The following is a 25,159-nucleotide window of genomic DNA, read 5'->3' on the forward strand; positions in this document are numbered from 1 at the left end:
AATGGGACATTTTCCTTGAACTGTTAGAGAATAGTATATATCTACAGTACATACAAATACATAGAGATGTTAAAATATGAATAATTATTTCGTATTTATTTTAGTTTATTTATTTATCAGATAACGTTTGAAATGAAAATGATAGCCTATAACACAACATTATCTCAAGACTTAAAATGATAGAGATTTCCAAAAATGCAAACTATAAATATACACATAGTTGGCTCTGGCGTCACAAAAAGATCGTTTGTTTATTGCTCATTTCTCTGGTGCAGTCCTAAGCTTTTCTCTTCACCCTGACCCGGCGGAGGGTTAATACGGGATTTTATTCACCACTTTGCGACCCTGAAAAGACTTTTCTTCTCTCTTCTCTCAGTTCTGTCCATTGTCTCTGTGGTGAATGAAGGCCTTTCCTGTTGCTTGGCAACCGCGCGCGTGCACAAACTGTGCGGGCTGGAAACTGAAGTATGTCGCGTCACATAATAGGAGAGTAAATGTGTTAACGTGACCACATCGCGCTTGTTGCCTCATAAATAATTAAATGACGTTGATGGCTCAACTTTCTGCGCTTTAGCAGTGAATACGTAAGTACTGACAGGACAGACTGTTGTTGTTTTGTTGTTGTAAGTTACCCTGTGTAACCTCGCTTTCATTACTGATTAACTCATGATAACAGAGCAGTTAAAGTGATGTTAAGTTTTATTTAAGACATGTCACACATCATGAAGCCAATGTGAATTAAATAAATAAAAACGTTTTTAAAATACATTTGTGTTCAGATCATATTATTGAGTAAATATTGATTGATTCACAGTCATTGATTAATGTTTCACAATGTGACGTGCAGATATTGAGTGATGACTGACATAAAGTTGCTCAAACTTCCTTCAGGTGAGGGAGAATTCTTACAAGGTAAATTATATCGACATTATATCTTACATTAGGGGCAAAGTCTTTGCTAAACTGTTCACTCACAATTTAAATGAGTATTAATTCATTTAGTATTTAAATACTAAAACCATGATGTTTATGATGTCACAGTAAATTATTATTCAAGCATTTGTATTCAGGATTTTCAATTTAAAGTCAACATAGAAGTAAAAGTAACCCTTTATTTGAGGAGTTTGGTTCCAAAATTAGATTTTAATTTTATTTAAAAAAATCACGTTTTTTATTGTGCATTACAATTATTATAAAACAAACTGCAGTTGTGTGTATTGATTTAAGCCAAAATCACTCAAAAAATACAGTTGCTTGAATACAATACAAGGCTTTTAAAATCTGAACAGATTTTTTTAAATCCAGACGTCACACACTTGTAGACTTTTGGAAAGTTTCAGATGGAAACACACTAACAGATCAAATCCACAGACAAGTCCAGACTAAAATTCAGGGCAAAAGTCTTGTATTGTTTTTAAACCTTAACTAACATAATAAAACACAATAAAAACATGACAACATCATAAAAAACATGATTTTTGAAAAGAGTTATCTCATTTTGGAACCAAACTCTTCATTTACTTTCTTAATGCTTGATGGTGTTTCATGATATTCTAAATAAAAAATCATCAACTAATTAATTTTACATGAAAATATGCCGTTTTCTTGATATTTCAATCCGTCCCCTGTGTGTCCAACTGGACCCAGTCTGATGTGAAAACAGTCTGATACAGAATTACAGAAAATCAAGACCCGCTCTACAGTACATCCCTATCGATATATATATATATATATATATATATATATATTTTTTATATATATTAAAAAAATACATTTAAATATAAAAATAAAACAAACGATGCGATTGTGAAACCACCTATGATGCTATTTCATGTTTACTTGATGTAAACCATTCAAGATGGAATTGTAAATGTCTTAAAACAATGTTACAGCGCAGGGAGGGTCGCAGACAGTTTGCTCCAGCAGGCGACGCAGCTGTGCTCTGGTTAACACTCCCACTCCATGTGTGAGGAAAGCGGTGTGTCACATCCAAGAGCTGAAGACGAAACTGGAAGACTGGGGCCAAAAGGTAAAACCATGAACCATCTTTACAAACAGACCCACAGCTATTGGGATTTTAATGAAGACAAACTTTACATCTGAACACAAACATAAATGTCATTACTGACCCACTCCTGAAACCACACAGAGGCGAGAGCTTCACATTGAGCCCTAGATGAAGACCAGCAGATCAAAGGCAGATTGAGCTGACATGTCTATGGGTTGAATGTTCTGTTATCTACTCTCACGTTACATAATGAATGAATAATGAATGTGTCTTCTCTTCTAGGGTGGTAATGCTCAGCATGACACTGAGAATGAAAACAACCACAGTCACGTTTGGAAGTGAGCCATGAAGCATTATAGGTTTTCCATTTCAAATTATTCATCCATTGTGACCATTATTCCAGTAAGAGGCCAGTTAGGTCAGCGTTCATTATGTCTGTGCCCATTATACAAGAGTGTTAACATGATATCAGGTGATAACTGTACGCCAATCACAGTAATTTCAGTGTTGGTTTATATTTGTTGTGTTTTCAGATGTGTACCATCTAGTGATGGTAGAGATGAGGACGTCACAGCAGAAGTGTGTATTGAAGGCTTGGGGCTTTGTGCTGAAGGTGATGATGAAACCTAATATGATTCAAGTTAACCCGGATTTATTCATTCATCTCGTTTAAGCCATTATATATGAAACAATATGGATTTAATCAAGGCTTCAAGTTTTTTTGCGAGTCTTTAGATTTCATTTATAAGCAATATTTTGGGTTGCGTGAAAAATATCTTACAATGTCTTTGTGAATAGGGAGTGAGCTGTTGACTCCACGTTGGAAGAAAACTGTGGATGTTTTGTCAGAGGTGACGTGTTTGATCGAGCGTCTTGAGCTGGACCGGAGAGATGCAGAGAAGGCCCTGCTGGAGGAGAAGGAGAAAGCGAAGAAACTTTTAAAGAAACAAGACGGTCTCGCTCACTGGAAGCAGCATGAGTTTCCTATTGCAATGCAGAAAGGTCAGGCTGGATATTAATTATAATATACAATAGATTTTCTAAATTTCTATTTAGTCCCAGTTGTATTTTTATTTTATTATTCTATTCTATTTTATTTACTTTATTTTATTATTTCTTTATTTTATTAAAAAAAATATATATATTTTTTATTCCCAGCAGGGCTGTAAGCTCCGGAATCAGACAATGGGGTGTTGGGGCTTTCTTAATATCAAGTGTCAATATCAGTTGTTAATACATTTGATGTGAATCCTTCATGATTTAAATATATTTTGTCCACCCAGTGCTCAATATTTGGATAAATGCACATAACAGATGCTAACATACACAGTTTAAAAGTGTCAAAAATAAATCCAATTCCTAAAAATAATCTTTCGTTCTCACCCCTTTCTTTATTGGTCCGTCCGTCTTGTATTTTCTCCGTCAGAGCGTGACGCCTGCTGTCCAGACATCGCTGAGCTGACGTGGCAACTGAAAATAAGGAGAGATCAGCAGCCGCAGGTGAGAGACAGGCTGACCCGCGCGGAGGTGCTGAACCGTCGTCTGAATGAGGATATTGATTTCATGAGGGAACACGGGCCGCTTGTGGAGGAGAGACTCCAGATGGAGGAGGAAATCATGAAGCACATCCGAACAACAGAAAGTCAGGTGTGTTTGTTTGGTGGACCTTAAATCAATGAGACACAAATGAAGAAGAGGAAGAGTTTTCAATCTGAGCTGAAGTGTGTAATTGTTTTGATCATTTTCTACCTAAATTAAAAGAGTGATTTTACATCGCTTGCTGTATAGTCATGATATCATAAACATTGTCTGTTGATGATCTGTTTACAAACACAGACCAGCGAGACACTTACGGATGTTTCCCAAGAGCTGGAAGATTTTCAGTTGGAGTTCAAAGAGGAGCAGATCAGAGCCGACACAGAGAAACACAAAACCAACAAACACATCCAAACATTAAAAAATCATCTGAGTGACAAACTGTGAGTTACCTGTTATCATTCCTGACATATGATCTACATTTTATTTTTCAATACACGGTCCTGACAGAAGGTGTCACTAAAATGCTACAATCTCCTTCCTCGATTCCAAATGCTTTTGATGCTCACTTACCTTGAAGCTTTAGACAGAAAAAAATCCATATCGTTTGACTGATGCCTTTATATCTTTTTATTGCTCACACATTTGCACAAAATTGTATCTTTTCCTATTGCTATGCAGAAAGGTCAGACTGGGTATTAATTATAATATAAAATAGATTTTCAAAGTTTCTATTTAGTCCTAGCTGTTGTTTATTTTTATTTATTGTTGTATTCTATTTTTTTATGAATAAATACATTTTTATATTTACTAATTTATTTATTTTATTTCATTTCAGACAGAAAAATATGTTTTTGTCAAACAATAGACTTCGATTTACTAGTTTATCTTTTAAAACAAATCTTTAAAGTCCCCGTGAACCGGAAGTTGCGATCGTTTTTACTTCCATATTCGGACGCATTTCCAAGTGAAATGGCATTTCTGATGAGGAAAATAGTGGGCGTGGCCTTCGTCTTTCTCTGCGATTTGATTGGATGTATGAAAACAACCGTCCGTTTTGAAATGGAACTGGCAGCAGATTTGACAGTTGAAGGGGAGGAGTTAATGGATGCTCCGCCCACGCCGTCAAACGTTCGTCATTTAAGATGGCTAGTCATTACAGGAAGGAAGTGCATTTTCAGATTTTAGCTAAAGATTATGAGGACACATAAATTTTAAACAGACAATGACCCACATTGATAAACTATTTACAATAAACCTGTAATATTTCATGAAAAAATAAGAATTGTCGTTTTTTTTTTTCGCTGGGACTTTAAGGTTAAAACCATACGGTACACAATACAGCTATAAAACATAAAAACTACAGTTGCTGTAACTGGTCATCACTTCTTGTTTATCATGATTCATTTTTCATTTTTGGCTGTCTTTGCAGTTCCATTAAACAGATATCATCAATCAAACTGTAAAAGCTTTGTCTAAATTAGGTTAGATACAAAAGCTTTGCTTTGACTTTATATAGTCAAAACTGTACTCTATACGATGCACTGCAAGTTGCTTTGGATGAAACTGTCCGTCAAATGCATAAAGTAAATGACACTCACTATAATCATTACATCTTTTAACAAGATAAGATGAGGTTTACAAACGTATTCATAAAGGCAAACGCATTCCTTCCATCTGAAAAACGGAGCGGTTTATAGACGTTCTACAGGAGAGACACAATTTTCTATTTCTCTGCATACAGGAGTGAGTTACACCAGCTGCAGTCACAGTGTGAGATTTTTCACAGAAGCATTAAAAAGTCTCAAGAAAAAGTAAGATTGAGAGACAGCCAAATCACAGCCGTGCTGCAAGAGATCCGCCAGTTTGAGAGGCAGCGAGCAGACAGAAATGATGCCGTCAGTACACCTTTACAATACTGCACATTCACCAGACACTACTGCTTTAAGAACAACATCAATATCAATATGTTGTTTACAGTGAATTTGATATCATAGAGTGTCCTATCTATTATAAGCTTGTTGGTAGAACATTCACAGTAACATGATGATCTTTTAATAGCTTCTAAAGGACATCGCTCTCCATCCTTTCTAGGTCATGACATTAAAAGAAAAAATTGAGGATGAAGAAGAGATATTCACCAAAAGAAAGCAGCAACTATTACAACTTCAGACGCAAATACAAACCACCGTAAGTATTGCATAAGCACATTAGAGAATTAGATATGTGAGAGAACGTGATGTTGAGAGGTGAAATGATGTGTTGGGGATGTCAACCCTCGTGTCCTCTGGAGGGCAGGAAAGCCCCACGATTCCTTGCACCGATCTGCCGTGTTTGTTCTTGTAGAGCCTCCATTTTGTCTAAGCCCTGATTTCACAATTACAGGTACGCTTGAGCGAACGAGCCGCGGAGCGCTCAGCCGTCTCCTGAGCTGTTTGTTTATTCCTCTTTAAATTTGTATTTCTCTGTTTCTTTTGCAGCTTCTTTTCTGCGTTTGAAAAGTGTAAAAACTTTTGAGATTTGGAACAGAGCTTTGTTAACCATAGGTGGCGCTATGTCAGGGTTGAGTGTGTACAAATTGTTGCAAATGTTTTCAAAAAATGATTCACATCAAAGTATTGAAATGGGATGTGTCATATACAGTACAGTTAATATAACCAAACACGGGGGAATATTTCCTACAAAATGGTCTTTTATGGGCTATTTGTTTTGTGCACATTAATAAAGAGAGGAGAGATGATGGATTCAGACAAACCAACAGTCTAACATGAGAAGATAAAAGCTTGATTTTCATACTAGCGCTCAGAGTTTGTTAATAAGATGCATCTCTTTCTCATTCATCAGAAAGGTGAAGGTGACGAGAAGGTCTCTGAATGGAATGCACTCTTGGGTCAAAAGCGACGAGATTTATTGGCCCTGCGAGCTGAAAAGGAAGATCGCACACTGGAAATAGAAGATTACAAGAAAAAGATTTGCCAAAGGTTTGCATCACAATATTCACATCTGCTGAATTGTCAGCAGTGGCAGACGGACACAGAGTGTCCATGAGATAGACTTTGACACAAAGTAGATGTGCTATATTTACATTTATGTATTTGGCAGACACTTTGCTCCAAAGCAACTTACATTGCACTGTATTTTACATTTCTTTCTGACAATGTGCAATCCCCTGGGATCAAACGCATGACCTTGGCGTTGCTGTCGCTATGATGTTACCACTGAGCTACAGGAAACCTAATTTAATAGCTTAAGAGTTGAATAGAAACCTTCTATAAAAGCCTAAGATTTTAACCTTTGAAATGTTTTCTAACAGAATCAAACTTTAAAACTCTTTAGTGGTTCACTTTCAAAATAAATGTTGATGATCATTTACTCACCCCCATGTGTTCCAAGATGTTTATGTGTTTGTTTCTTTAGTGGAAAAGAAATGAAGGTTTTTGATGAAAATATTCTGGATTTTTCTCCATATAGTGACTTCACTGGACTCCAAACGGTTGAAGGTGAAAATTACAGTTTCAGTGGAGATTCAAAGGCCTTTAAACCACACCAGACCATGAATAAAGATCTGATCTAATGAATCGATTGGTCATGTAAAAAAACACAACTGTTGTCTTCTGCGATGTGCATTCATGACTTTACGTAATAAGTCATTTGGTGAAAAGGTCACGCTTGAAGTACAGAGTCAGTGTTCACAAGATGAACGTGCAAGTTTTCAATGTAATTACATATTACGTGAAGTCATGAACGCACATCACAGAACAGAGCAAGAGGAGCATTTGTGTTTATAAAGCATGTACAGTTTTTTAACATGACCAATCGTTTCATTAGACTATCCCTTTGAAGCTACACTGAAACTGTCATTTTCACCTCCAGCCGTTTGAAGTCCATTGAAATCCACTATATGGAGAAAAATCCTGGAATGTCTTCATCAAAAGCCTTCATTTCTCATCAACAAAAGAAACAAATACACTAGGATGACATGGGGGTGAGTAAATGATCATCAACATTTATTTTGAAAGTGAACTTCTCCTTTAAAGAGGCTAGCAGACAAGAATTGGTTGCCATACACAAACCTTACCAAACAGAATTCATATAAATGGGTTTTAAAAGGATAGCTCACCCCAAAAAGGAAAATCATTTGTCATGTATGTAATATGACTTTTTCTGCAGAACACAAAACAAGATATTTAGAAGAATGTGTGCGGTACCTGTCGACTTCAGGTGAATGGACACAGAACCGATAGAAGTCGATGGGTACTGTTGTTCTTCAAAATATCTTCTTTTGTGTTCTGCAGAAGAAAAACGTTGTACAACTCTGAAATGACAATAAGGTTTGTAAATGATGACAGAATTTTCATTTTTGGGCAAACTATCCCTTTAACCCATTGGATTCCTGATTCTATTATGAACGGTTCACGGTGCACGTTATTCCAAAAAATAATCTTAGTCATCTCTTGATTTTTCATTTCCCTCTGAAACATGTTACATTACAGAAGCTTCATGTTGACTTTAAAATACAAAACTGTAGTATGATGTCAATAATGTAAGAATCTAGACCTTGTAATCGTTTTTACCTATATAGGACAGTTTTAAATCTGATTCCATGTGGGCGGTTGAAACCGAAATGACAACACGGAGAAATGAGCTGGAAATGTCTTGTGGTTCATTGGTCTGTTGTGTGAGTGCTGGATTCTTTAATTATCAACACAGAATGTGTGTTCTGCAGATCATGTCATGAAATCACGCAACAACTGTTATTCCACTTCATTAAAAATGTGAAGGTGTGTGCGGCGTCGCCACCAAAATTAAAACGCTGTGAAGCAGCACCACGGCATCAACTAATATAGCATTGGAAAGCGCCCCTTTAAATTGTTTTGAATTTGTTTTGTTTATGTTAAATATGGTCACTACTGTAAACAGATGTTGGAGTAAATGGTGAAAGTGTGGCTGAAGAAAAATGTGCAGTCCACCATTGGTCAGATTCTGTAATTAACCAATAACCAAATGTCATGTTGCCAAAGTTGCAAACGGATCATTCTTTGAATTTGACGCACAAATGATTTACTGAAGATGGAATGCAATACCACAATTTTAGCACTTGAGTCGTGAGGAAGCACCATTCTCAAAACCATTCTATTTTTCACTTTTGAATTATGCTGAATGCTGCGCAAGCATCTTTTTGGGCAGTCAGCTCTCAGCACATTGTGTTGTGGCCGTCTCCAGAGATGCCGTGTTTTATGATGTTGTTTAACTGCGGCGCTGTCGTTCCAGTGAACACGCTGCGAAACAGCTGCAGAAAGACCGGAAACGCTTGATGCTGAAGATCAACATGAACGAGGAGCAGAGAAAACAGGCCGAAGACCAACTGGAGCGGGTGTCTGATGACCACGCGTGCACCAAAACTGAGCAGGACCACCTGGAGCGACTGACGTATCTGGACGAGCTCGGGAACAGGGTGAAGATTATTACAATTATTTACCAATATTACTTAAATATTGACATCACTTTTCAAATGTTTGTTCAATGCTCAGAGATTTGATTAATTGTGTTTTTATTTTAGTATCAACTTGAAACATAGAAGAACCATTTTTGGTTCCACAAACCATTCAGCCAAATCTCTTTCTCACTTTTTATCATCAGACGATCCTTTTTTCACCACAAAGAACCTATTCTGAAACAGAAAGGTTCTTTAGATGTTAAATGTTCTTCTATAGCATCAAAGAACCTTGTGAAGCACCTTTTTCAAGAGTGTAACTGACAATAAAGAGATCTCATCTGTGATTTTATGGGATGTTTTATAATCTGATCCATTGTGATGATTTTATTGTAATGTTTTTCTTTTTATGGGTTAGAAACAAACAGAAGTGATGAAGATACAGATAGCGTATGAAATGAAGACTTTCCATATTCTCAAGGTGAAATCAAACATCCCTAATGAAGAACATTATTAAACAAGTGAATAATTGATGGTTACGGATGATTTGTGAACTCGGTGTGTTTGTAAGGGAGATATCGTCACTGTCGCAGCAGAATTGAGTCGTGAACAAACACAATGTGAGCGAGAGAAGATCGAGCTACACAAGAAGTTTGAAGACGCTTCATCTACAACCGCTCAGCTGGAGGCAAAGATGGAGAAACTGAGACAGAACTATACAGAGAAATCACAGGTAAATGATGGTTTCTTTAACCTAACATATTACTGTAGTTTATTTGAGATGACATATTCTATATGATTGAAAACACCAATGAGTTGAAAGTGTAGTAAATAACAAAATGTTAACAAATAAGTAATTTATAAAAACAGTAAAGAGGGTACATTTTGAGACCATGTTGACATTAAGATGCATCTAAGTGATTGATCAGGTACAGTAAACATGGACTGATGTTTGTATTTGTAAATCATGCATGATTTCTTTATGTTGTTTTTTCTCTATGTTTTTTCAGACGATTGAAAGCCTAAAAGCAAAACTATGTGATGTGCACGTCGCACATGAACACCTCTCAGATGAGTTTGAAAAGAAGAAGGGAGAACACCAGACACGTCTAAAATCCGTGAAGGTAAAAATTTAATTTAAATTACACTCATATCATTTGAACCAGCGCTGTTGTTTGTTCTACTAAACCCATCCATGTTTACAGTACATAAAGAACGCAAGTAACTACATTAACAGAAGTTAACTATGTTATTTATACTAAAATGTAGTGCTGTCTGCTTTACTTAACAAGTGTTTGACTGGTCAACTTAACATTGTTGAGTAAAATACAAAACCCTATAATATTGGACCTATTATTCAGTTTACTTAATATAAAAGAAGTTAATGAATTTATTTTGTTCATACAACTTAATTGTTAACTGGAGAATCTACTCAACATATTTGCGTGGAACAGTAAATCCAACAAATAAATTTTGTAGTGTATTTGAGTGTATTTGTTGAACTTACTTACAAAACGCTGTCCAGTGGTTCCACCCAACAATGTTAAGTAAATTGAACAAATAACACTTTAGTTGTATAAACAAAGTAACATCGACTAAACCTTTTTGAGTAGTCCAAACCATTCCATTTGTACCAGTTATTTTAAGCTAATTAAACTCAATATTTATCCTTCTCAATGGTACTTTTTGTTGTCATACATGAATTAGATACAGACGTACTGTCTGAAAACAAAACACAATGAGCAAATCAGACGAGAGGCATCTCAGTACTGCCATTAGCACAGTTAAAGCTCATTGAATGATGCAATAGACATCATGGGCACGCATGAACCTCTCACAGCCTAAGCACATGCACCACTCTTCTAAACAATAGCGACCCTAAAACTCAAAAATACAACAAACTTTTTAAACCTCGAACATAAATGAAAATTAAGCACAAACAAAAAACAATCTTTATTGGAAAACACTTTTAATACTTTAACACTTAATTTCGAAATGTAAAGCCTAAATGCAGTTTTCCGCAAAGCATGCTGGGAACTGAAAATCCCCCTCAACCGGATATGTTGAATTAACTTGTTTATATTAAGTAAACTCAATAATAGGTCCAATATTATAGGGTTTTGCGTTCTACTCAACAATGTTAAGTCGACCAGTCAAACACTTTTTAAGTAAAGCTTACAGAACAAAATGTTTAGTATAAACAAAATGCATAAATGTATCATTATGTTTCTACACGTAACGTGATGTTTGTTATACTAGGAAAGTTTTCATGTGGTGTTCTTGAGGTCTGAGAAGATGTCAAACAGGATCAAGGAGCTTCGAGTGAAGTCTGAAGGCTTAAGGAAAGCTTCAGACACGATGGAGAAAACCGCCAGCGCTGTGCCAGATATCATAGAGGAGCTGAAGTAAGACTGTACATTACTAACCCGACATCATTTTAAACAACATAAAACAGTGATTGCTAGATAATGTGATGTACATACGTGTGTTTTTATGTCTTGTTTCAGGAGTCTGTTAGAGACTGCAGCATTCAAACATGGAACAGCCACGGTGGTTATGGGTAACTTACACAAGGACGTGACTTCCTGTGAAGAGAGGAAGTGTCGACGCGTGCAGGTTCACTCGGTTCTGTTTACTCAGCGCCGGGCCGTCATGAAGGACATAGAGGTTAAAAAGCCCTTCTTACTTACATGCGAAACTATAGTTGAAGATCAGTATTTAGAATTATAATGGAAATAAGTTTGCTTTACATGTCGAAGGTTTAGATGTAGACCACAGCATCAGGTCCCATCACGATTCACCTGTTCCTGAAATATTCCTGAAATATCCCACCTCTACACTTATTTCTCCAATCATTCCACGAAACCTCTTGTAATTTCCCGTCAGAGATAATATGTTATGTTTTGCATGAAACCCACGTATTATCACTTCATTTTCCCAAGGAAAAAGCTATTTATTGGGGAGTCGAGATTCGGGATTATGGCCTCAGTCAGAGCCCTGCGCCTGATGAAAGTCTCACATGGCTTATCTAATGTGAAATCGCCATGTGGTATATAGTTTCATTAAACGGTGATCAAGAATGCATTAGTTCAAAACAAGAAAAGGCAATGGGGCTTAATCCGCCATGCGCGCAGGAGCAGCAAACTCCAAACAAGTTGTTGGTGCGAGACAGGAGCCGAATTAAAAGTCCTCCCTCATAGAGGCAGTCTGCCATTAACTTGCTGCAGGGCAACAGAGCAGAGAGTCTCTTTAGACTTCTTACTGGAAACAATAAAGCGCTAGCGAGATTCATCGCCCAATGGAAATCTTTCGTCTTTTAACGCCTCGAAAAAAAGAGAGATTGTGCGGGGACGAGGCCGATTGACCCGAGGCGGTTTGGGGCGATGCGGTCGTGAGGCGTTATTGCAGATTTACCTGAACGCTGATGCGTAACGGGGAACCGCATGTACTTTTGAGACCGTTCAAGATTGGTGGACAAAACAACATACTTGTGATTGTTTTTATCAAATATATATTTCTCATTTTTTGTTGTTCTTTTTCTTTAAATGGCCTTGACCTTTTTGACTCTTGACTGGGTGTTCATTTTGTAGGATTAGAACTTTGCAGTTATTATGTTTTGATTTTAGTTTTATTTTAAATTTGCGTTTATTTTTAGATTTTTATGATAAATTGAGTTAAATCTTTAGCAATGCTTTTGTCATTCTATTATTAAATTGTAAAAAATGTATGTTGCTGCATAAGATTGATGAATTCATTTTAGTCTTCTTTATTATCATTATTTTAATGTTTTTAAATTGATTTAATTTTATTTAAAAAAAACATTTATAGGTCAATATATTATTTTGATGAACAAAAATGCTTTCAAAATTGTAATTTTAGTCTACCAAAACAACCTTGCTTTGCACACCCTGCTCCGGCTACATAACCTCACGACAATACTGAGTATGGTAAACAATTATTTACACAATCATCCAAGACAACTTCAACATAACTCGCGTACACACTCCTCTCAGAGTTTTTATCCCCTCATCATATTCTCATGTAGCTTGTTTACTTGATGAAGTCACATGTTCAGCGAGCGGAGAAGCGGTAGGATGCAAAGTGCAGACACCATCAGTTTCTTACGGCCAATGGAGTGTAATTTGGTCCCATTTACACTCCAGAGGTGCATCATACGGGTTTTGTCAGCACCGCACGCAGTAATTAAGCTTTAAATCAATAGCTTGCATTTGTCATGTTTAGTGGCACTCTCAGCGCTGGGTTCAACTCATCAGTTTAGCGTCGGGTCCTTTTACTGCCCAGACACACTTCATTATTCCTCATTCCCAGGTAGAACAGAGAACCTTCTCTCTCTCTCTCCACCTTGCTTCCGTAGCTCGCTCTCTCCTCTCTCTCGGTTTGCATCGGATGGTGACGGAGGTTTGGGCCGATGATGGGAGGCAGTTGTTTATTGTAATTTGTTTACATTCTTGCACAAGTGTTGTACGATTACTGGAGTTATTGCGTTTGGGGTGATGAGCGAATGTTAAACGTGTGTGTTGAGAAATAAACACACATACCTGGTGAGGATGTAGACCTCAGAAAGACGGTACAAAAGCTGTCGCTGGGCTGGTACTCTTTATAAAAAGACAATTGCACATAAAGAGTGCGTACTTGCAACTCAAATTACAAATTGGTACCAGAAGAATATGCAGAATTTGTTGAATTTGAATCATTCAACAGCATTGTGAAAGACTAACAGCATGACAAGACACATGAGTACTGTGAGAAAATTGATGTTATTACATCTTTTAACCTTTTCTAAATACATGTGTTGTATTGTTTCAAAGTGAATCTGAACTTGTTTTTCTTTACAGTATTTAAGGAGTAAAAACTTATAGAGCTTCTTTTCTGTTAGTTTCCCCTTTTCCTCCAGTTTTCATTTTATGCAAATAAAAGCATATAGAAAAAAACATATATTTGAAATTTGGGAGAAATGTTGTTAGAAGTTCACAGAATGAAACAGAATAGTAAATGAAGAAAATAATTATAAAATATTCTCTTGATTTTTCCCACCTCTGTATATCTGTAAGGAAAAGTGTAGTAGGACCTTTTAAGGGGTAACATCCCAGAGACAACTCTTGTATCTTTTTCTGAAAGTGTATGTGAGGGGATGTACATAATGTACAGTCAACCCAAAGGTTTGGACACTTAAAGACTTAAATGCTGCAATTTTTCATGTAAAAATAGGCAGTGTAGTTTTTTATATCACTGGGACTTTAATGCAGTGGTTCTAAAAGTTTTTCGTTGTAAGGCCCCTTTTGTGTAGAATGCATTGCTTTGCGGCCGCCCAAATAAAGACTTATAATCTTAATCTTAGAATTTTATTAAACCAAAAACATATTCAGTTACACATGCTGGAACATCAATTCTTTTGGTTGGTGGTCTTATTTTTGTTATGTTTGATTGCATAAAATCTATGAGGAATTTCTATATTTCATAAAATGCCACAAAATATGTGGCCCCCCAGATCCATCTTTGGGCCCCCAGTTTGAGAACCACAGCTTAAATGTATATAATAATAATATATGTTATGTCATCATCTGTTCCAGGCACATCTACAGAAAGCACTTCAAGACAACCTGGTGTTAGCACAAGAATACACAACGCTACAGAAAGCTTTAATGATAGCCAGACAAGAGGCCGTGTGTGTTTTTGACAAAAGAAACGCAGCAGACGCCTCCATCCAAGACCACGAGCAGGTAACTGTCATCCCCACAAACATTCCCAACAGTTTGTGTGTACGCATCACGCCGCTCTTCTGCATGTGTGTGTGACACGAACGTATCTATCCATGTGATCTGAGATAGACAGCCAGCATGCAAAACAGTGATGAGAACAGAGAGGTGTGCTGCGGGCGGCTGTCATAGGTGGCTGGTTTCAGCTGGCCAGTCAGCAAGGAGGCCACTGCAGTAATCTAATCACGATGAGATAAGCTTGGTGACAGCGTCGCTCTGCCGTGCGTGCACGTGTGTTTATTCCATCTCACGCCGCAGCCGGAGCAAACGGGAGAATAGCAGATGCAAGCACTCTCTAGATCCTGCGCCTCCGGAAAACGCTAATATGACACATACGTCCATCACGGAGGGATGGGTGGTTTTGCTTGTGTTCATCAAAGCTCCGGCGTGTACCTGTACAGTGCAGTACATCATTCATTCTCAAACACAATGTAGTGCATGTGCCGTCTAGTCAGAGGCGTTTTGATGTCTGGTACCAAACAACCAGAGAAAGAGAATTGAATTCATGAGTTTAAAAGGATTGAAGAAACACGCTTGCATTTTAGGAAGTTATACTAAACGACATTCATATGCTGTTTTGTTTATCACACATTTGACATTTCAGATGAATTTATGCCTGTTTACACCAACAGACGTTTTTAACATCAACATGTTCAAAAATATATTGTTCAAAGGGTTCTATAATATCATTAGAAGCAGTTTTGGCGCTATGGTTTCAGAACTCTTAAAGGGACAGTTCACACAATAATGAAGAAATGTATACAGATTTGGAACAACACGAGGAATAGTAAATAATGACAGAATTTAGATTTCTTATTTTACTTTAACATTCCAACACTACTTCTGTTTCTCAAAAATGTATTTGTATCAGAAAAATGGTCAGAAATGTTTCTTAAAGAAACCAAAACCATTCTATGGCATTGCGGCGAAGAACCTTTTAAAGACCCTTTATTAAGACTGAATGCATCATGTTTGGTTCCACAAAGAAATATTTATTTACAGGTTATTAAAATAACAATTTCTTACCTTTTTATAGGCTAAGAAACTCTTTTACACTACAACAAGATATAACTTTTCATCAGATGTATGTATGTTTAGTATTTACATATTTTAAGAGCAAAGAATGATAAATATAATACAATCTAAATATGAAAAATTACCTATAGAAATTAGGATTTCATTTATACATTTATAATACCTTTGATAAATTAGCTTTATTTTATGGACCATTTTCCAGACTGTTCTTATTTAGCCCGCTCATCCTAATGGAGCAAAGCCACATGATGTCAAGATGGATAAATACCTAAATGACCTGTTCCTGAAATTCATTGAATTAAATCGCAAATTCGTAGATTTTTTTCATGTCAATTTAAATTGTAACTCTTTACAAGAGATCAAACTGTTGAGTTCTGAATGATGGCCACAATGAGTAGAAAGATGTTGTCAGGTGCCAGTTTTGTGCCACGAGACCCTCGAGTCTTTCATACCAATGGCATTAGTCGTCACATTGCGCTTGTATTTCTACAGATTATTACAAATTCTAGCATCTGATCTACCAGTGATCTGTCACTTTAGGTATATAACAACATTCTTAGCCGTAAATCATTATAACACAATTTATTATTCCACTGCTGACAGTAAAACTCTACTGAAGAGCGAGACACATTGTTTGTTCCCCAAAAGACTAATACTCGTACAACTCTTCATCTAACTACATGAATGTTATCAAGTGAGAAATGCATGCAAAAGGCAAATCCTGTGGACGGGATTCTCCACGCTCGTGATCAAAGCCTGATTTTCTTTAACCCAGTATTCAGCCCTTTTACAGTTTGTTGTTTATTTTCAAGCTGGAGCTTCGGCTTTCTCGCTTTTAAGAGTGAATGCAGTCGCATAGCGTTTTACCACATGCTTTTCTTAACATTTCTATACATATCCAGAGGAAAATGTCCATACGGCTAAAAATTAATCAAATGAGTATGGATTCATTTGACTGCTTATCATCTTTGAAAGGATTTCTGTGCTTTTGAGATCATGTTAAGGGTCAACACGGGTCTGTGGCACCATATTTTGAATGACTTAACTTTCTAAAGCTTGTTTTAAAGCACTGTTTTTAAGGCCATATGAACCGAACCCCGGCTAAAACGGGTATGTTTGGTATTGTATTGTTTTTTATTTAAAAAAACACAAATTTATTTATCTGACACAACATGTACATTTTGTAAAGGTAGATAAATGAACAATTCCTTTCTATTTTGTTATTTATAGTAAACTAACAGGTATGATGTGAATAATGACATAATAAGTTTAATATAAAAATGTTTTGTATGTTTCATGCAACAATAGAACTAAATGCTAGAGAGAACTATTCATACAGATAAAGAGATAGTTCACCCAAAAAATTAATCACCCTCAGATTATTCCAAACCTGTATAAATGTCTTTTTTCTGCTGAACACAAAGGAAGATATTTGGAAGAATGTCAGTAACCAAACAGATCTCCTCCCCCATTGACTCCTATAAATGGGCAGCAAATGGGTGATGACAGTATTTTTCATTTTTGGTTGAACTGTCCCTCTGAGATAAAATGTAAAATGTAAAAGCAATAGTTTATAAAGACAATACTGTTTATAAAGACAAAATCTTCAGAAGATTTTCTATAATACAATGTATTTGATCATTTTAATTTCTTTATGATTTTAAAATATATATAATGCTCTGGCATTTTGACAGTGTGGTAGACGTACAGTAGTCTGTCTGTCCGAGAGAGAGACAGTGAGAATGAGTGATTGAGAGACAGAGAGAGAGAGAGAGAGAGAGACAGAGAGAGAGAGAGGCCTGTAAATGCTGAAACTGCTTTAACTTCCAAAACTAGTTGCTTGTAAGCAAAAGGGTTCATGACAGGTATCATTAACATCTACAAGACAATGCAATAACACAAGAGAGCATTTAAGACGACCTTGACATTTGTTCAACTGTAACAAACGGGCAGATACAAATGTTTCTTGTTTGGACAGATAAAATATCATTCTTTTCTTTTCACTGTGAATTCTGTATTTGTATTCGTCAGGACATGATCAGGACAGTGCTGGTTTTGACACAGCTGCACAAAGGACATTTTTGTACTCGTTGGGTTAAAGGCTGAGCTAATTCTCTTTAGTTTATTCATGCTCCGGAGAACACATTGCCAAGCAATGATAAGCTTAAAGGAAGAGAGGAGAGATGGGCGACGACATCCCTCCGAATTGAAACCCCCTTTTTTTTCTGGAAAACTGCACAAATAATAAAGAGAGCAGCGTGCTTTATTTCTGCTCTCTCTCTCTCTTTCTTCTCTAATCTCACTCACTCACTCACACACGCAAACACACACGCTCTGTTTTTTTCCAGTGTACTCAGAATAATTTCTGGTTGCGGCAGGGGGTTCATGACTTTTTGTGTATGTGTAAAATATGTCTTGAGGGGATTGGTATAAAGTTAAAGTGAGTGAAGTCGAAATATTTTACTCATCAGCTTTGCAGTCACCGAGTTTGCCTGAGCTAGAACAAAACCGCTGAAGCATTTAGAGAAAATTAACCCCCCATCCTGGCAGCCAGATGTGACTGGTTTCCGCCCAGTGCACATGAGTGGGCAGGGAAAGCAAGAGACTGTGAAATTCCTGTCAGCTCCGTGTACTGCAGAATGGGCTATTGACTGCTTTCTCTATTCCCTCCATCATTCTTCTTGAACACTGCCATTAATTTCCTCTGCTGCCTTACCAATTCCCCCTCTCTTTCTCTCTCTCTTTTCTTTCCTCCCCAGCTTTCTTTGTTGCAGAAGAGGATGCACAAAGCCATGCTGAAATACTTCAAACGGCGCAGCGTCTACAGGCAGGCAGAGCTGGCCCGCTTCCAGGCCCTCTCCAACCAGAACAACCAGAAAATGAAAGCCCTCCAGGTATGGGCTCTTTAGTACCCCCGCAAACACACACGCACCAGCTATTCTGAGTCGCAGCGTATAGGACAGTGAGTCCCAAAGGCCCGCAGCTTAAAGGGGTCAGATGGCGCCAACACGTGTCTTTGGTGTGTTAGAAGTTGCCCATGCATGCGTTAGACACGTTAAATTGCACAAATGAAAGTGTGCGAACAAAAGAGTCATTCTATGTAAAAGTGAATGTTCACCCAGACCTGTCTGAAACCCCTCATGTAACCACACCCCCACAAATCTACATCAGTTGGTGGTCTGATTTGACTAAGGTGGTGTACCTGTCAGTACAATTAAAGAGGAACCTGATGTTCCAAATATGGTAAGAGGCGTTACATTTCCCTCACACGCTTGCAGTATTCCACCAATCACTACACACTGGTGAACTGGCCAATCAGAGCACACCTCGCTTTTCAGAGAGGCGGAGCAAAGAGGAGATACAAACATGCACGGTATGTGGAATATACAAAGTTTTTAACCTTAAATCCTGTATAGACATAATAACTAAAAAAATACAGCTAACTAACACAATCAAACATGACAACATAATAAAAAACATGATTTTTTTTTAAATATTTAAAAATAGTTCTCTCATTTTGGAACCAAACTTCATAATTGTCTTACATTACCGCTTGCCTGCATGCAAAACTCCAAATGTTGCCTCTCTGTCAGGGTGGACGGTGATGAAGTCCCGCGTGAGGTTATTAATGTCCGAACTGACCAGTAAATAAGTCTAAAACTAGTTTTGGCGCTCGTGACACTCGACCTTCATAAACAGCCACGAAACAACATTTATTTAAGTTGGTTGTGCCGCACATCATCGAAAACAACGTAAAGTTAAAACCATAGAGAAACGTCATATCTATCATTTTCGCGCTATTTCTGTCTTCCAGTTTTAAAATCGTCATCTGGCTAAAGTCAAATAATGTGACGTGACCATATCCTACAGTACATCGATGACGCATCGGTGTCTCATTATTATTCATGAGACTGTGTTGTCTTGATCAATGAGAAGACATTTCTCCTAATTATTCATGGGAGCGCCTTGTGATTGGACGCCGGAACATTCGCCGGTTTTTAACACAATCATGTCGTCATTGTGCCTAACCTTTCAAAGTGTAATAAATATTAAACGTGAATAGACGTATTAATAAAATAGATTTCAGTTCTCTTTCGTTTAAACATGTTTATTTATTTATTTATTGTCGCTGTTTCAGTCTTTCTCTCGCTCGACGCCAGGGGGTGCTGCAGCACGCCTTCTTCCTGCGGCTACGATTGGAAGATAATCTGTCATGATTGTCTTGATCATTTTGACCCCTACAATGTATTGTTGGCTATTGCTACTTCTGACTGGTTCACATATGTTCATTAAGAATAACTAGTCTAGTCGGTGTAAGAAGCTGCACGTGCAGTACGGTTCTCATTTGGAAAAGCAGCTAGACGCAGCACAACCGAACGGAACAGAACGCAGGTGTCTCGAGATGCTTTTTATTTACACGGCTTTCCCAAAAAACATGAAGCCAAACACATCCATCTAATGCTGGATGACTATATTTAGACTGTTTTCTATATCAAAACCTCCTAACCGTGATGATGTTAGATATTTGCTCTCAGTGAAGGTTTGCTATACATGCTTATAATGAGGTGAACGGCGGTGTGTTTGTGACTCAGTCAGGGGAGACCGGCTCTGGAAGTCCGGCGGGGGAATGGAGCATGAAGACAAGGAGTTCTTCAGGCTCCTCCGAGTGTGAAGGACAAAAGGAGCAGTCTTACCCCAAACTTTGTCACAGCCGAGCGTTGTTCTCCTCCCACAGACGGCGCAGAGGAGACGTTACGTTACGTTAGAAAACCAGAGCGTGGCGCCTCGTAGCAATAAAGCGGTTTTCCTGAAATGACCCGAAACTAAACATGACAAGATATTCTGACGAATTGAGATTACAGCAATAACATCATTGGATGTCAAAGAAATAGTTCACCCAGATATGAAAATTCAGACGACTCATTCTCAATTTATTATTAATGAATCGAAATATTATTGATAGTATCTTAAACCATCCTCACTTCATCCCGCTCGCTCTGTTGCTATCAATGCAAACTTCACAGAAAGCACAAGGCCCAAAACTCAAAACTAGTTTCCATGATGTGTCACAAGTGATTGCAGGCGAGCTCTACTGATGTAGAAAGCCGCGGATGAGTTAAAAGACAGAAAGCAAGCGCACGAGCCTGTCATCTCGCAACGCTGCCGCAAGATGGGCCACTCAGTTCCGGGTTATGCAAGTTTACACCAGGGATAGCATAATTGACAATTGCTAACAACAGAGAGCGGGGTGGAGAGTTGTGAATGGCCGGTAATAATTGGTGCGAACGCCCACCGCGCCGCTCTCGGGGGACCGTAATCCAAGATCTTGTTTCTGATATAATTGTTAGTCAGAAAATTTCTGCATGGCTAAGCCGGTTCACATTCCCAAGCTGGTTGACAGTGCAAGGCAGTTTAATAGAAAAACTGATGCTGCGGGTCGTGCGCTGAACCCTCGCACACATTTCAACAGGAGTGTGGCGCAACCTGTCTTTGTCTTCTCATTCTCCCGTCTTACAAAATAAAAGTCTGGGTCTGTTCCCCACGGCCTGATGTAAGGGCATGACAGGGAAAGTTTTACTGGTTAGAAATTGGAGACTGTCGGCAGTATTCTGCAGGTGAAACGCATGTGTATATACTGTAGGTATGGGACAGATATACTGTACATGTGTTTTATGTGAACGCAAACATTAAGAAAACAAGCTGTTGATGTGCTCGATCACTTCACCCCGCTTTCCCCTGCCAAAAATCTGTCCTGTGCTGTCAAATAACGGCGTAAAAGACCAAACATATATCTTGGAAAAAAATAAGATCTTTTATATTTTAAATATTTATATTCGTAACCAGTGTTGGCTGTAACTAGTTACTAAGTAATTAGTTACTGTAATTTAATAAATTTTCCCACGGAAAAGTAAAGTAAGGGATTACTCTTATTTTCTCTGTAATTGAATTACAATTACTTCTGATGTTATACATCTAAATACTTGTGTAATATATGTCTTTGCAATAGTGAATTGACATCAAAATTCAAAGTCTACCTTTAAAATGCTTTAATGTATAATTCTCACATTTATATTACTTTGGTCAGTTAATAATACTACTTAATGTAGTTTAATATTATTTATTTGAATGAATTAAAAGAGTCGTTTCATGTCTATCCTTAAATCACTGAACTACATCAAGGTTGATGTAGGATATAGAAAGAAAAGAGTAATTATAAGTTAGTTAGTAATTGAAAGTAATTAAATACCTTTTGGAGAGAGTCATTTGTACAGTAATGTAAGTACATTATTGAATATGTAACTAGTAACTAGTAATTCATTACATTTTCAGAGTAACTTACCCAACACTGTTTGTAATGTAAAATAGACATTTATCTTCATTGTAAGGATTTTTTTTCAAAATGTTTGCTGTCATACCATTGAACACAACCACGGTTTCTTTGTCAACTACCCAAATATAATGATTTGCATATATACAGTATAAATACACTGAAGCCGGTTAACCAAGAAACTTTTTCTGGAAATCACTTAAATCAGTCATCATTTTATCTACCTCATGTTGGTCCAAATCCATTCTACTACAGTGGATTTACAGAATTATTCTGCCTTATATTCTGTATATACTTCAAGTAAATATAAACTAGAGTTGTCAGAAATGTAAATGACTAACATTTTGATCATTCTTTTTCATCCTGAACCCTTTTCAAATCATTTTAAATACTGATTTTTTTGTCAGCCGCCTTTGTCCTCGACCCATTCTTTTCCATAAAAACGAGTCAATGATGTGCCAGGAAACATAATTTGAGTCAGTGACAAAATGTTCACAGTGTCCTGTTCTTTCAAGCTACCTTTAAAAGACCTGTGTACCAAAACATTAAAATGGCGTCATGTTATCTTCTTATGAAGGGGTCAGTCAGCGTGACAGATCTTAGGAAAACACATCCATCCATCATTGATGAAAACAAAATGATAATGTTATATAATTTTGTTGAGTTTACTTATTTTTTGATACATCACATATTTACGGTCATAGATATAAATAACTAGATGCCACAATAGCATCTGTTTCTATGGGCCACTATACGTAGGTCGTCAACCATATTGGAATGGTGTGAGCCAGTCAGTTAACACGCAAAATTAAGCCGACTGTGTATGATAATGAAAGATTTATTGTTGAGTAAAGTCAAACATTATATCTACTACACTAACACATGACAACAACGCAAGGTTATCCCATTTTTCAGAAATTTAAATCCCCGTGGTTTTCACAGCCATGGCTGGGTCATTTTAGTCAACTATGAGTGACGCCAGTGGACCCTTCCAAGATGGCCGACACGTCTACATGCCCGGGCGCTTGAATGAGTCATCTAGTTTTTAAATCTATGTTAATGGTAAAATCCAGATTAGCATGTTTCATGTTGAATATAATTGGTTCTTGCATGTCACGTGACGGTATGCATATGACACCCAATCACGTGAGAACCAATGAAATTTGAGCCCCAGATAAAACGACGGCATTATGATATAAACTCGCTCGTCTGTGAAGAAACAAAGTCATATACATCTTGGATGACATGAGGGTGTGCAAATGACAATTTCCATTTTTGGGTGAACACGGGAAATCCTAAACAGGCCCAAACAGACCCCACGGCGGTCACCAGCTACACTATCTGCTCTCTCCAGGTACTCCAGATCTCCATGTGTCTGAAGCGTCTGCGTGGCTCACGCTCTCAGCTCTGTGTTTTTACTTGATTAGCCAACACTCATCCAGTCCGTTTGCTCACCTATTCCAACAGGAGGAGCTGTCAAACGCAATCCACCGCCTCTCCAGCTTCCCGCTCGCCCCGACAGACGACGCGACACGACCGGCAGCCGGACAGACGCCCACAGTTCAGATGTAGTGAAGACACTCACCTGCACCCGACGACTCACTTAAAGCCCCAGCATGCTTCACTCTCTCCTCTATCCAACGCTCATCGCCCAATCCATAACAATGAAACAGGTGACTTTCATGGTGCTGTCAGGAATGATCTAATTTTAGCGGGGTGAATGATTGCAATTGGCTTTGCCTCATCAGATAATTAATCTATGTCACCATTAATTGGAAAAGAGAATAATTAGGGGGCCGTGTTGACAGAAATTCTCCGCTTCTCTAGATTCTGGGATCTCATTACACCTACTTAAACTCCTCTGACCTTAACCAGCGGATAGTATACCTGCGTAACCCTATAACCAGACTGGGGTCGGTCTCCGCCCCGCACGCCGCGCCTCGCTCTCGTCTCCTTTTCTTGCTTGTTTGTGCTTTTCTTCCCTCTCCTCTCAGAGAGCTGTCGTCCTCAATCACTTTTCAATATTCAATCTTAATTTTGTGGAAGTTTAGCATTTTCAATGAGCTGGAGATGAATGATTAATGAATAAATTTGAATGCTTCATTTTGTCCGTGGATCATTAGTCAAGTCCTTTGTGGGAAGGACCTGCGAAAAAAAAGAGGGAAAATTATTGAGACATTAGCCTGAAGCAATCCAGGGGTAAATAGTATGCACAGAGGGATGTTGTATGAACGCTACCCACTGGCGTTCCGCGCAACCCCACGGAAACGCAAGCCTTCTAATTTACCCCGCTTCACGAGTCTGATGTGCTCCGGCGACAAATAGGTTTCATTTACAAAAATGAGTTTTCATTTTGCTCTCGTGGTATGTGCGTCTTTATGTTTTTGTTATCTGTGCTTTTAACCCGTGTGCCTCCTTCGGTGAAATGTAACGGCAACTAATTATATTGATGTTTGAGTTCATATTGACAAGAAGCCATCAAAAGTGAATGTGATGTGTTGGAAAAATTGTGATTATGTTTTAGATATATAAAAACTAATCAAACTTTTACTTTGACCTTTTTACTAATAAAGACCAAAATCAATTCCAATTTGGAATGGGAATGGAAACACTAGGAATGGGATGGAAAAGGAATAGGAATCGGATACTTGTGATTAAAATGTGAAATCCTCTTTATCAATTCCTGTGTGTATATTTTCAGATAACTACACGTGTTGCATTTAAAAGCACAGGAACCACAAATTAACTGTAGTTTCATTATAGTTACAACAGTTTAACCATCATGTAGTTCAACTATAATAATACAAAATGTAATAAATCAGAAAAAACATGCTTCCATGTATATATACACAAAAGTGTGATCACAAATATATATAGATTTTGCAAATAAGTCAATAAGCAGGCTAAAGGAACATACAAGTTGATAAATAAATGTTGTGGAATCGAAACTGGGAATTGATAAGAATCGAAATTGGAATCAACAATTTTATTGAGATTTATACATCATCTGAATTTATACATTATCAACTTGTATGGTTTGT

The 25,159-nt window shown here is 37.6% G+C and overlaps 1 protein-coding gene across 2 annotated transcripts; it reads left to right on the plus strand.

Annotated features, from left to right (window-relative positions):
• The first annotated feature begins 101 nt into the window (after window positions 1–101).
• On the plus strand, window positions 102–24,526 carry LOC130412930 (coiled-coil domain-containing protein 178). 2 transcript variants are annotated; one of them, XM_056737733.1, is made up of 20 exons: window positions 102–584; window positions 848–912; window positions 1,893–2,029; window positions 2,291–2,346; window positions 2,542–2,621; window positions 2,807–3,010; window positions 3,435–3,655; window positions 3,845–3,987; window positions 5,289–5,442; window positions 5,639–5,734; window positions 6,389–6,525; window positions 8,816–8,999; window positions 9,397–9,459; window positions 9,550–9,711; window positions 9,989–10,102; window positions 11,238–11,383; window positions 11,486–11,645; window positions 14,570–14,719; window positions 18,550–18,684; window positions 23,586–24,526. In XM_056737733.1, the coding sequence occupies exons 2-20, from the start codon at window positions 858–860 to the stop codon at window positions 23,688–23,690; spliced, it is 2,502 nt and encodes an 833-aa protein (XP_056593711.1). In that variant the 5' UTR covers window positions 102–584; window positions 848–857; the 3' UTR covers window positions 23,691–24,526. The 2 variants fall into 2 exon arrangements, with proteins under 2 accessions (XP_056593711.1, XP_056593712.1); XM_056737734.1 differs by lacking the exons at window positions 102–584; window positions 848–912 and having other exon boundaries at window positions 2,016–2,029; window positions 2,291–2,367.
• Window positions 24,527–25,159: the final 633 nt, after the last annotated feature.

Source organism: Triplophysa dalaica, chromosome 23 (assembly GCF_015846415.1).
Source record: "Triplophysa dalaica isolate WHDGS20190420 chromosome 23, ASM1584641v1, whole genome shotgun sequence".
In the NCBI taxonomy this organism is placed as follows: Eukaryota; Metazoa; Chordata; class Actinopteri; order Cypriniformes; family Nemacheilidae; genus Triplophysa; species Triplophysa dalaica.